The sequence below is a fragment of the Eumetopias jubatus genome, unplaced genomic scaffold (assembly GCF_037043125.1).
Source record: "Eumetopias jubatus isolate StellerSeaLion01/CBP00866 unplaced genomic scaffold, mEumJub1_p1.0 scaffold_5, whole genome shotgun sequence".
NCBI classification, from domain to species: domain Eukaryota; kingdom Metazoa; phylum Chordata; class Mammalia; order Carnivora; family Otariidae; genus Eumetopias; species Eumetopias jubatus.
In genome coordinates this window covers 112,801,390-112,814,640 of record NW_028274811.1, presented here as the reverse complement: position 1 = coordinate 112,814,640, position 13,251 = coordinate 112,801,390, and the positions used below count along the sequence as shown (strand labels likewise).

Below are 13,251 nucleotides of genomic sequence, written 5' to 3'. Positions count from 1 at the left end.
CACACGATCTCCTGTACACACCCATGCACATATATAGATGTCCTGCAGTGGTATTGCCAGTGTATAGTAGCTGGGGTTCAGAATACATCTCAAGGTAATGGTGGTGGGTGCCAAGTATGTCAGAGCTGGAAGGAAGTCCAGCTTTACACCCTAATATGACAGATAGGGAAACTGAGGCAAGAAACATGATGGCTACCAGCAGATCTAGGCTAAAACCTCAATTCAGCTTTCATTCCATGCTGAGCCCTCCGTCTCTTCCTCTCTTCTTGTAGAGTAATGAGAACACCTAATTTATACCTAATTTATAAGGTTTATCAAAGCCTTGCAAACATTCCACTGGAGCAATCTTCCCAGGAGTAATAGGACCCTGAAGGTGTGAATGTTCTGGACGGATCTCCAAAGCTTGCAAATAAAGTCACTCTTCTCAATTTCCAGAGACTCCTATGGTTTCTTTGTTCCTTCTAGCTGCCCCAGGGAGATTTGGATGTCCTGTTCTCAAACATCGATGATGTCATCAAGGTGAACAGCAGATTTCTTCATGATCTGCAAGAGACAGCATCCAGGAAGGAGGAACAAGTGCACTTGATTGGTGAGCAAAGACAAGGCCATCGTCAGCCCTAGATTCCTGTGGAATTGTCCTCAGCATGTGGGCATTGCAGAACTGTCTCCAGAGTTCCAGGGAAATGCAGCTCAATGGGAGTTTCTTTTGGGGAATCCCTGAAACACAGCATGTCAGAGCCGGTAGGACCCTCAAATAATATCCAGCCCCATCCCATCACTTTACAGAAGAGGAGACCGCAGTCCAGAGACAAGGAGGGACTAACTGGTCAGTGACCCAGCTGAACCTTTACTTATTTACTAAGCTTAGTTATATACTGAGCATTGCCAGTCACTATGCTGTGTGCTGGGGTCACAGCATCAACAAGTGAGTCCAAGTTCCCATTCTTAAGGCTTGACAAGTTAGTGAGAGACAATAAACAGATAAACAAGAGAATTTTAGGTAATAATTTAGAATTTGAAGAAAAGAAACAAATGTAGTAACCTTTGGGCATGAGAGTAGTCCTCCTAAGAAGGGGACATTTGAATTGAGACCTGAATATTAGGAAGGAGACAGCTATAAGATGTGGAGGGAGAGCAGAGAGAATGGCTGTGCAAAGGCCCTGAGGCAGGGATAAGCCTAGAATGTTTGAAGGACAGACAGAAAGAAGTCTAGCGTCACTCCAGGGGAGTTTGTGAGGGGATTGTGTTAGGAGATAAGATGGAAGAGGCAGAGAAGGACCAGATCATGTAGGGCCTTCTAGGCCATGGTAAGGAGTTCAGATTTTATGCAGAATGTGATGAAAAACTATTGGATGGTTTTGAGCAGGAAAGCGATATGGTCCCATTTATGTTTTTGATGACCTCTTTGGCTGTTGTGGACAGTGGGTTGTGATGGAATGGCAAGCGTGGAAGCATGAGACCTGCAGGGGCCTCACTGTCACCCTGGTGAGTGATGGTGGGAGTGTCCTCATTCTGGAATGGTCAGGGGGACCCTCTAGAGCATAAAGGAGGAGGGACGCGTCGGTATAAACCTCACACCTGTGTCCCTCAGTCTCTTCTCACTTGTTGCCCTGGGTCACATGACAGAACCTCAGGGTCAGGGGTTTTTGAGTGGAGTCAGGCAGGTAAGGTGTAGGGGTGCCGGGTAGAGAAGAGCTGTGAAGCTCTGTACAAATATGAGAATTATGAATATTATTGCCGTAAATATCACTACACTTTATTAAGACTCCCAGGGCAGCAGCCCGAGCTCTGCATCATTCTGTCCCATAATTCTTACGGCAGCCTTTTGAAATGAGATGAAAACATGGAAACTCAGGAAGAAGAGGTAACTTGCCCAGAGTGACAGAACTGGTTAGGCCTATCAGTCTCCCTCCCAAGCTGAGGATTTAGCTGTCTCACTCACCACTTCCATTTCCCAAGTGAGGGGACATGCAGATATGCCTTTGAGGGCTCCTTGTTGCTTTTGCACCATCAGGTAACTTATTCCTGGAATGCCATGAGGAGTTGGAGCGAGTCTACAAGGTGTACTGCGCTAGCTATGACCAGGCCTTGCTGCTGCTTGACACCTACCGGAGGGAGCCAGAGCTGCAGCGAGAGATTCAGAGCATCATTGAGGCTGTGGTGTGAGTAGCAGACCAGTGAGCATGCCCCTCTGCTGCCATTGACCCTGGAGTCAGGAGCTGTCCAGGTCTCACCCCTCCTTGGTGAGGCTCATGCTGCTGCAGGAGGGTCTCAGTCAGGTCAGGCTTCAGAGACACACAATTCCTGACTTTCGGTGGCTTCCAGTAACAGGGTTTATACCTTCCTATGCTCCACTGCGGGTGACCTGAGGCTCTTCTCTGTGCCATCCTCACTCCAGAGAGCAGCCACTCTCTGGATTATTGCCAGTAACGGTGGTGAAGGGCAAGAGAACTCTTGGGGTGGGGAGGGGCGGCCCTGGGTGGCTCAGTCGGTTAGGCGACTGCCTTCAGCTCAGGTCATGATCCCGGAGTCCCTGGATCAAGTCCCACATCAGGCTCCCTGCTCAATGGGGAGTCTGCTTCTCCCTCTGACCCTCTCTCCTCTCATGCTCTCTCTCACTCTCTCTCAAATAATAAATAAAACCTTTTAAAAAAGAGAGAGCTCTGGGAGGTCTGATGCTGGTAATCAAGTGCTCCAGACCAGAAAGGATGTTCATCACTTCTCATAATTCAGAGGCCAGAACAAATCCCATGACTTTGTCCAGGTGTGCCACCCTGCCTGGGTGTCCAGAGGTGGAAAAGCAGAAACATCCGGTGGACAGCACTCATGTCTCCCATGGGAAGGGTGGTGAGCTAGGGGGGAACCACGTGCTGTAGGCAGCAGTGGCATGAAGCAGGTTCGGATCACCTCGGAAGGCCTCTCCACAGAGAGCTGAAAACTGCCCCATGAAACGGGAACAAAGCTGCCCTGGCTGACCTCACCACCCAGAGCTAGCACCAGTGGGTGGAAACTCTAGATAGAGATATGTAGAGAACAGATATTTTTTAAATTAAAATTTTGAATGGAGAAGAGTTACGTGGTTCAGAAGCTTTAAAACATCCAAATTTATGCAGCACAATTCTGTCCTGTCTAATCCTGTCCCTTCCTCTACCCAAATACTACCCCCAGCCCCAAAGTCAAGCCAACCACTTGTAAATTGCTTGTGAATCTTTGCAGACTTCCTTTATGCATATAGAAGGAAATACAAATACATGCTCTCATTTTACTGCCTTTTTGAAGAAAGTTTGTATCTTTTTTTCACTTACCATATATCTTGGACGTCTTCCTATTTCAATACATACATGTATGAGCCTTTGAACAGCACGTTCTTCTACCACATGGCTGCTCCCCAGTTTATTTAACTGGTCTCTATTAACGGACATTGATTTGCTTCTTTTCTTTGGAGATTACAGATAGTGTTGAGTGATTATTCATGAGCATATGTCATTTTACTCAAGTGCAAGTATTTTTTTAAGGTTTTATTTATTTAGAGAGAGTGTGCATGAGTGGGGGGAGTGTGCACAAAGGGAGAGGGAGAGAGAATCTCAAGCAGACTCTGTGCTTACTGTGGTGCTCAATGCACGGCTTGATCTCATGACCCTGAGACCATGACCTGAGCCAAAATCAAGAGCTGGATGCTCAACAAACTGAGCCACCCAGGTTCCCCACAGATGCAAGTGTTTTTGTAAGGTGAATGTCCAGTCATGGACTTGCTAGGTCAAAGAAAGTATGTATGGATAATTTTGCTAATATAGCAAAATTTCCTTCTATAAAAGCTATACCATGAGCAAGGTGTGCGTGTCTGTTTCCTCATAGCCTCACCAGAGTGTGTCACTAAACTTTAGAATATTTGCAACTGAAAGAGGTGACAAATGGTGTCTCAGCGTGGTTTCATTTCGCATTTACTTCTCATGATTAAAGTTGGTCATTTCTTTGTATATTTAAGAGTCGTTTATATTTCCTTGCCTGGGATTGTTCTGCTGCTTTTCTGTTTCAAAAAGGCTTCTATCTTCCCCAGGACTAGCTCCCCAAATGGAGATAGATGAAGGTCATTTTCTGGAAATCAGAATAGTGTAGGAGGATGAGAGGCTACTATTATTTGATCTTATTTAGACATTCCCTTTACACCCAAGAGAAAGACTGTGTAGATTTCGATCTTTGAAGATGATGTTATCGCCTGTGGGAGCTCCTGCTGTCTCCCCTCCCCTTCTCCCTTGCCTATCCCCTCAACCCCTTAAAGCCTCCTTTTCAGTTACCCATGTCCTGGCCCCTTCTACCCCACAAAAAACTACATTCACTTCCCCCTTTGATTCATCCTTCCAAGAGTCTTACAAATTTAGGCTTTTGCAAGGGTCACTAAATACATTTCAGTATGAGAGAGGCAGGTAACGAAAATGAGGGAAGCAGGGTGGCAGGTATGGTGCAAAAGGGAGCAGGGGAGACTATGGCCAACCAGAGCCAACAGACCCCATGTAGAGGGCAGCTGCAGCCCTGCTTCTGCTGATGTTTGCTCTATCGAGTAGCTTTCGTTATATAACAGACTGCCCCAAAACAGAACGGCTTAAGACAGACATCTGTTTGGCTCACTCTGCTGCACATTAGCAATATAGCCGGGCTCAGTAAAAGATTCTTCTAGCCCTGGCTGAGCACCTTCACGTGCCTGTGATCAGTTGTAGGTCAGCTTTGCTGATCTTGGCTGGGCTCTCTCATGTATCTGAGATGCGTGAGCTGACTCAGCTCTGGCCATACAGCCTCTCATCATCTGGCAGGTGGCCCAGGCTTGCTCACATGGCGGTCACAGGGTTGAGACAGGGAGAGGGCAGGAGGGAGGGAAAAGGGAGGTGGAGGGCAGGGGAAGGCCTTTGGAGGTCTTGGCATTCTGTGACAGACCGAAGGGGTGGAAAAATAGACCCTACTTCTCAAGCGGAGGGGCTCTGGGGTCCTATTCAAAGTGGATACAGCAGCCATCACAACAAAGGGTGTGCGTACTGTGAGTAGAGTAATTACAGCCCTATTTTACAAACCATCCGCCTCAGTTGCCATGTAGGAATATGAGTCCACTGTGGCCAGATCCTCTGATATTTGAAAAGAAGTCAGAAACTTTGATATAACATCTCCCAGGTACCAAATACTGGCATCTAGCTCAGACATGTTAGAAGCACTGTTGGGGGGCCCTAGCTGGCACAGAGGCTGTGGTTTGTCATGCCTTCCACACACTGGTCTTTCCCAGCCAGACCAGTCTGGACTCTATGGCACCTGGTGCCACACTGCCCAGTGGCAGATCTGGCTCTGCCCCTAACTTACCTTAGCAGAGCCGTTTCATGTCTCAGAACCTGGTTTCCTTATGTGTAAAGGGGGAGTGATAACTATACCTCATGGGGGTTTGGACTCATTTGTACCCAAGTGACACTCTGTAAACCCCAGCTATGATCCTTGTCTTGACTAGGCAGGGATTGTATTTCTCTGAAACCACACTGTGGCTCTCAGCTCTGGTGGTTTCAATGCTCCTTTTTTTCCTTTTTTTTTTTTTTTCTTTTTTAAGAATTTATTTATTTGAAAGAGAGAGAGCACAAGCAGGGGGAGCAGCAGAGGGAGAGGCAGGCTCCCCGCTGAGCAGGGAGCCCGATCCCAGGACTCCAGGATCATGACCTGAGCCAAAGGCAGACGTTTAACCGACTGAGCCACCCAGGCACCCCCACCCCTTGTTTTTTAAGAGAGGGAGTGAGGGGTAGGGGAGAGGGACAGAATGAGAGGGAGAGAGAAAATCTTAAGGAGGCTCCACGCGCATCACGGAGTCCGATGCAGGGCTCAATCTCATGACCTGAGATCCATGACCTGAGCCAAAATCAAGAGCCTGCCATTCAACCGAGCCACCCAGGTGCTCCTTAATGCTCCTTTTTTATAACAAACATTAAATTATTATCCTGACATATATTCTCGAAATACATATAAATATTCTACCTGTATATGGAACTGGAAAGAAAATTTAATGGCTTAACTGTAATAAAAAGGAGAAGTAAAAGGAAAATAATGTCTAATAAAGTAATACGTATTTCAGTGTGCCGATGCTTGGGCACCACTACCCTAGAAAATCTAATGAAGGAATCAGATGGTGGCACCTACATACAATAAATAATAAATGAGTTTGGATTCAAGGAAAGAAAAGTCAGAAGCCATTCCATGTAAGACGTATCGAAAAAGGAAAGAGCAGAGAATGTGTGTGCCCTAGAATGACAAGTAGCAATGAGAGCAAATTTGACCTACTTGTGTATGATAAGAAGCAAACCTCAACATAAATGACATAGGGATAACATTACGCTCTGAGGGGCAGAGGAGGTAGGACGTATGATGTTCTAGCAGATGATCTGCTTGGGTCTTGTTTATGAAAGGTAGCATCATAATAATTTGCATTGCTATGGTAAGTGACCGGATGGAGTCGAAGTGTCACAAAAACATCTCTGCTCTTGAAATTGCGGCACATTTTGAGGCATTCATTCAGCCTGTGCACGTCCAGAGGGATCTAGGAGACTTCGCACTCTTCACAGAGCAGGGTTGTCCTTGCAGATGGCCGCTGCCCTGGTCCCTGCCCACCAAGTGCCTGGAGCAGCCCTGTGCCTGCAAGTTTCCACCGTGCCCTCGATGAGAGCCCCTGGTCTAATGTTGCCCCAGGAATGTCATTCTTCCTGCCAGCATTGCTTTCCATCTCCTCTCTCTTGAAACAGTAATCCTGGCCTTCTTGTGCTTATGATCATGGGACTGTTTCTGGAGCTTAGCCGACTAGAATCACCAGACCAACCAGTAGTAAGTGGTTCTCGTAAGTGGTTCTTCTTATCCAGTTAGGATGGATGAGACTAATCAGGTTCTTTGTGATTCCAAAATGCATGCTGCCTGCTACCCTTTTATTTGGGTGGGTGAGTGGGTAGGGTGTTCAGTTTATCCTGTCTCTTAATTCAGCTCCCACCTGAGGCCCAAGGGGATCAAAGGCTTGCTCTTGCAGTAGGCAGGAAGCTCTGCAGCTATCAGCAGGGAAGAGTCTGCCCCGCAGAGGCCAATCGGTCCAGCACAAAGCACCCACTATCTCAGAATGACGGCTGAGGCAGTGTTTGGGGAAGGCAAATAATCTTTGTTTTCCTTTATTGGCAATCTTCGTTCATTTTATTTTTTTTTTAAGTTTTTTAAAAATTTATTTGAGGGGGGACACAAGCAGGGGAGAAGGGCAGAGGAAGGAGAAGCAGACTCCCCACTGAGCAGGAGCCTGACGGGCTCGATCCCAGGACCCTGAGATCATGACCTGAGCTGAAGTCAAGAGTCGGACGCTTAACTGACTGAGCCACCCAGGTGCCCCAGCAACTTTTTCACTTAACTATGGCTATGAATATCTTTTCACAACACTAGGAATAGTTCTACCATGTTCTTGTTAATGGCTGCACAGAGTTCCTTTCCAAGGCAGCTCACAGACTATGGTGGTTTAACCAACCCTCTGCTGATGGGTATCTGGCTTGTTTGTAGCTTTTCACTGTGATAAGTAGAGTTGCTGGTAACTTCTGCCTTTATCTTTGCTCGCTTGAGTTGACATTTCTGGAGTGGGACTGATGGAACAAAGGATTTGTACGTTTCACAAATTGCCAAACAGCTCTTTAAAAAGATCTTACCAATCACGGCTCCCACTGAGAAAATGTAAGGGGGCCTGTCTCCCCATATCCACCCAGCTCTGGGGATTATCTGTCTTTGCTTTGGTCTTTCATCTCCTCCCCTCTGCTCCCCTCCCCTCTCCTCTCCTTTTTTTGTGTGTGGGGGGATTATCTTTCAATTTTTGTTGCCTGTTTGAAAGGCCACTTAAAAAATTTTCTCCAGGGGTGCCTATGTGGCTCGGTCAGTTAAGCATCTGACTCTTGATCTCAGCTCAGGTCTTGAATTCAGGGTTGTGAGTTCTAGCCCCCTGTTGGGCCTACTTTAAAAAAAATATATATATATATATATTTTTTTTTTCCTTCAGATTACCTTAGAAAAGCTGTAATCGTAAAAAGCTGCTGTAATTCTATCATGACTCCTTGATAATTGTGGAGAAGAGCTGTGATCCTCTCTTTGAAGACGCGCTGTGCTCTTATTTGTGGACAGATGTCCCCATGAGGCAGTTGGCCCTCTCCCGTGGAAAGTAAGCCCAGAGGACAGAGTTTTGCAAATATCTGGTGACTTTTTCCATCTCCCCTGCCTGTGGTCAGCCAAGTGCTAGGAAACCCGTGGTGAGAGCAGATGGTCAACGTAGGCATGTCCTGACAGGTAATCCTGCCTTTGCCTCCCCCACAGCCCCCTGCAGCTAATGAGGGCACACCCACCTGCTCTACCTATTCTTAGCCTCATGACTGATCTTTCCTGGACATTTGGTCTGGAAATATTTCCTTAGGAGGAAGAGCAAGAGGCAAGGGTACCATGGAGAGGGGGCCAGAGAAGGGCTGTGAGCAGCATCTATGAGTCTTCTTGGATGAGGCATGCTTAGACACAGGTTTGAAACCCTCGTGGGCCTCTTGAAAGGCAGGTCTGAGGGCTTCTGGTGTTGATCAAGGGAAAACTGTGGGAGCCTCTTCCCAGATGCCATTGATTTGGGTAGTTTTTCCGCAAATCCCTGATATCAGCAAGAAAGGGACTAGAAAAAGTCATCCATTCATCGAATAGTGCATCTGGAGGGGATCTTGACACTACTCCTTCTTGTGTTTTGTTTTATTTTTTATTTTTTTTAGTGAAAATTTTCACACCTGTAGAAAAATAGAATGTAACAAACATATACCACTACCTAAAATTAACCAGTATTAATATTTTGCCTCATCTATTTTTATGCTGAACTGTTTAAAGACAAATAATAGACATCATGACTTTTTACCATTAACTGAGTTTTTAAAAAAATACTTTTTTTTAAAGATTTTATTTATTTGAGAGAGAGATTGAGAGAACAAGTGGGAGGAGGAGCAGAGGGAAAGCAAACTCCCTGGAGAGCAGGGAGCCTGACACAGGACTTGATCCCAGGACCCTGGGATCATGACCTGAGCTGAAGGCCGATGCTTAACCGACTGAGCCACCCAGGCACCCTACCCTTAAATAATTTAAATGCATCTCTATAAACATATAAAGTTCCTGTGATTATTTTTTTTAAACTTTCAACTTTTAAAGCCACAGAACCATTTTACTGAATGAAATCTCAAATGGATGTCCAGCACACAGAGTTGTGCTTGGGACATAGCCAGGTGGACATGTCATGCAGGCAGTTGACTGTGTGAGTCTGGAGCTCGGGACAGGGGAACAGAGGTCTGGGTTGGGGCTGTGTTTAAAGCCATCAGACTAAATGAAGTCAGTAAGAGAGTGAGTGGAGGGGAGGGAAGGCCCCAGGGCGCTCTGGCATTGGAGCGAGGCCAGCAGAGGAGACGAAGAGAATGGCCCATGGAGCAGGAAAAGCAGGATGAAGGGCATCTCTGGGGCCAAAAGAAGAAAGTGTTTCAAGAGCAGGGACTGGTCAGCTCTGTCTGCTGCTGAGAGGCCAAGGAAGCAGAGGACAGAGAACTGACCGTTGCATTTAGTACAGATGGGAAACCAGGGCCCAGAAAAGGATACAGTGAGAACTAGCTGTGCCTGTCTAGCATCTAGACCTCATGCATTACAGATGAGGAAACTGAGAACCACGTAAGGAGGGTGACGTAGGCCTGAGAGCACACAGCAAGTTAAAAGGCAGAGCTGGGCCTAGAGCCCTGGACTCCTGTTGCCCAAAATGGTGGGCTTTCCCTATCTAACGCCAGCCTTCTCCCTCAGGCCACAAGCTGGGCCCTCTGGCCTCAGTTTCTTACTGGTAATCCCTCTGCAGAGGATTACCAAGTACCCATTGCTGCTGCAGAAAATCCTGGAGAACACCGTCCCTGATGCCAGTGCCTACCCTGTGCTTCAGAGGGCTGTCTCTGCCCTCCAGGACGTGAACACCAACATCAATGAATACAAGAGGCGCAAGGAAGTGGGTAAGGACTTGGGGAATTTAGGGGCTATGTCAGTGAGAATGCTTCCAGCTACAAAAACACTCATTTCAAACTATCTTCATTAATAAAGGAAATGTAGTGGCTCATGTAACCACAAGTCCAGAGGTCATATGGACTTTAGGTAGAGTTTGATCAGGGTGATGGCTCCATTTCCCAATAATTCTCTTATCTCTGCTCTTTACTGTGTGTCAGCTTCATCTTCAGGCTTACTTCCCTCATAGTAGTAAATGGCTATTGCCATTCCAAGATTCACATCTGCATACCATACCCTCTAGGATAAGACAGGGCCTTTCTCCCCTTAGTCATAAATTAGATTGGTGCATCATTCTGAAAGGACCCATTTGGGTCATGTGCTCACCCTGAACCAGTTACCATGGTTAGGGGAATGCCATGAGCTAATTGGCTTGGGCCTGGCTTATGTATCGATCACTGTGGCCAGGGGTTTAGGACTCTATGAATTTGCTTATCTCAGCTAGCACCCACCTTTTGAACCAAAGTGAGATCAGTCCCATGCAAACCACATGGCTGCTATACTGTGGAGGAGAAATGAATATGGAGGAGGCCAAGTATATATAAATATACCTTGGGAAGGACAGCTAGTGGGTGGGGAACTCTCAGGTTGTTAAAACAGGAAGGTTTGGAAAATGAAGCAGCGTCCCAAGTAGAGAGCAAAGTCAACTGCACGATCCAGATGGTATAATAGTGATAATTTAGTTCCTGTGACACATCTTTCATTCATTATCTGGTTTGATCCTTACAGTCACACTCAGAGGCTGGCCCCGGTAGTGCCATCTCACAGTCAGGTCAAATGAAAGCTTAAATCGTTTGCTGTAGATCCCAGAGCTGGTGAGAGGCAGAGCTGGCTTTCAGACTCAGGTCCGGGGTGACAGATCAGTGGAAAGCCCTGCACCCGAGTGGGGAGTGTGGTTCCCAGCCTGGCCTGGCTGACACTGGCCCAGGAGCCTCACGCAACTCACCTCTCACTGAGTTCTTTAGAAAGTACATTCAGACTCACTATCTTATGTGATCCTCCCAGCAACCATATAAGGTGGCTGGTCTCACTTATGAATGAGGAAACAGGCCCAACAAGTGGCACCTTGCCAAAGTTGGGCAGGCGGGCAGCTGTGTAGCCAGGGCTCACACCTTGCAGCAAGGCCTGGGCTCTCCCTCTTGCGAGTGGCCGTTCGAACAGGCGTACTGCTGATGTTTGAGAAAAGGGTCCAAGTGGGCTCCTAGCCAGGTGTGTCCGGGATGCCTGCTTTCCTGGGTCAGCTTTGGTTCCTGTGCCTTCCCTCTCCTCTGTTGGTGCAGCCTCCAAGTACACCAAAGTGGAGCAGCTGACCCTCCGGGAGCGGCTGGCCCGCCTCAACACGCACACCCTCTCCAAGAAGACCACCCGGCTGAGCCAGCTGCTGAAGCAGGAGGCGGGGCTCGTGCCCAGGGTGAGCGCAGGCGGAGGACGGGTGGCATCCTAGCCGTTCCACGGGGCAGGTGGCATAGAGTCCTCTCAGAGATGAGGAGGCGGGGGCCAAGGGACCGAAGTGACCTCTTAGCACTGCGTTGCCAGGAGGAGGCCAAGTTGGCACCCTCACATGATTCTGAAGGGCCAGGTAGGGCTCTCTCCACTGCATCCCGTGTGCTCTTTCTCTGAGTATCCTTGTATGCAGATAGGAGAGCTAATCTCTGGGTCTGAGCGAAGAACCAGCTTGGAATAGCCACTAGGAGCAGCTCAGGTTGATAGAGTACTTACTCTGAACCAGGCATTATTTGATCGACACAATAAAGTAGGTGTTTTTATTACCCTATCTGCACCTGAAAAAACAGGCTCAGGGAGGGTAAAACACTTGCCCAAGGTCACACAGCTAGGGAGCCAGAACTCGGATGCTTGTGTATCTGATTCCGTGATCTGAGTACAAAACCATTAAGCAGCACTCACTGCCTCTAACCGTCCCACTCAGCTTTGGGGATGAAGAACTGGCTCTGATGGGCAGGGCTGTGGTAAAGGTGGTCCCCAGTGAGAGCGTGGGACGAGGATGTTGGCGTACACTAGTCCCCTCTCTCCCTGGGCATGGATATTCTCAGCTCTCACAAACGTCACTCTCCTCTCAGACAGAAGATAAGGAATTTGATGATTTAGAAGAGAGGTTCCACTGGGTGTCGCTGTGTGTGACCGAGATGAAGAACAATGTGGCTGTTTACCTGGATAATCTGGAGGTGAGGATCCTGCCCGTAATAATCGTTGGGCTGGGCTGGGTCCCCCAGGCAGGAGGCATGTGGGGCCCATCCGACAAGCTGGCAAACGCATCAGCTGCAGGAACCCAAAGGGAAGAGGTCACCGGGTCACTGGCTGCGGGTCAGAAGAAGGGCCACAGGCAAGCACTCCCCAGACCACAGCCTCTGAGCCCGCTGAGCTCTCAGGGGGTGAGGTTCCCACTGAGAGGGGTTAAAATTCACTGGGGTCCGAGCCCTCCAGAGGGACCGTGCCAGTCTGGCACCCGGAGCAGGTGACACACTCAGGTGCCTGAGAAAGTCAAGCAGGTAATATTACTGAGTGAAATGTGCAAGTGTCGGAGGCTTAATGCCTAACAGGCTGTTCATGAAACTTTTCGGTAGAGTTAAATACATACTGATATTTAGAATTTGACTGAATGCATGGATGAATAAAATCTAAAGGGGCAGCTGTTACTTGGCTTGGAAAAGCTGTTGCTGTTTGGAAATGTGGACCCAGCATAGCCAGTTCTGATTTTAGGGGGGGGAAAAAAACCTTTGAGATGAAATCTCGTGGTATGTCCACGTGAGCAACAAATTTAATGAAAACCTAAATGCTATGCAGGCCCAAGAAAATACATTTCTACAGGCTGAATTCAGCCCACAGGAACACCAGTTTGCATGCCATCCGGCACATCGTTTTCCTTATGCCGATACCCTTCACTGTTTCATCGATGCTGACTCATTCCATCCACTCCGTCCCTTTTCTGTGGTTTTGTCCTCCGTCATGTCCATTTGTGCAAAGCAGCTTGGTCAGATGATAACAGGCTCTTTGGATAATGGGATTTGGGGTGGCCTTAGGGGAATTGTGGAAAACGCAGGAGGCTGTAGTTGCAGACCCCTCTGTGTGGGGCAGATGCCCCTGCTTGTTCTGGCTCCTTCCTGCTCCCCCCCCCCCCCACCGGCAGAAGGCAGCAGGATCCTGTCA

At 47.9% G+C, this 13,251-nt stretch overlaps 1 protein-coding gene across 4 annotated transcripts in view; it reads left to right on the top strand.

Moving 5' to 3' along the window:
• The window catches only part of ARHGEF37 (Rho guanine nucleotide exchange factor 37), a 46,134-nt gene that overhangs the window by 18,060 nt on the left and 14,823 nt on the right, over positions 1–13,251 (top strand). For all 4 annotated transcript variants that reach the window (XM_028106681.2, XM_028106679.2, XM_028106680.2 and 1 more), the window contains exons 3-7: positions 466–589; positions 2,015–2,162; positions 9,838–10,037; positions 11,367–11,497; positions 12,165–12,269. In XM_028106681.2, the coding sequence (XP_027962482.2) occupies positions 466–589; positions 2,015–2,162; positions 9,838–10,037; positions 11,367–11,497; positions 12,165–12,269 (708 nt within the window). The remainder of the gene's footprint in view (positions 1–465; positions 590–2,014; positions 2,163–9,837; positions 10,038–11,366; positions 11,498–12,164; positions 12,270–13,251) is intronic.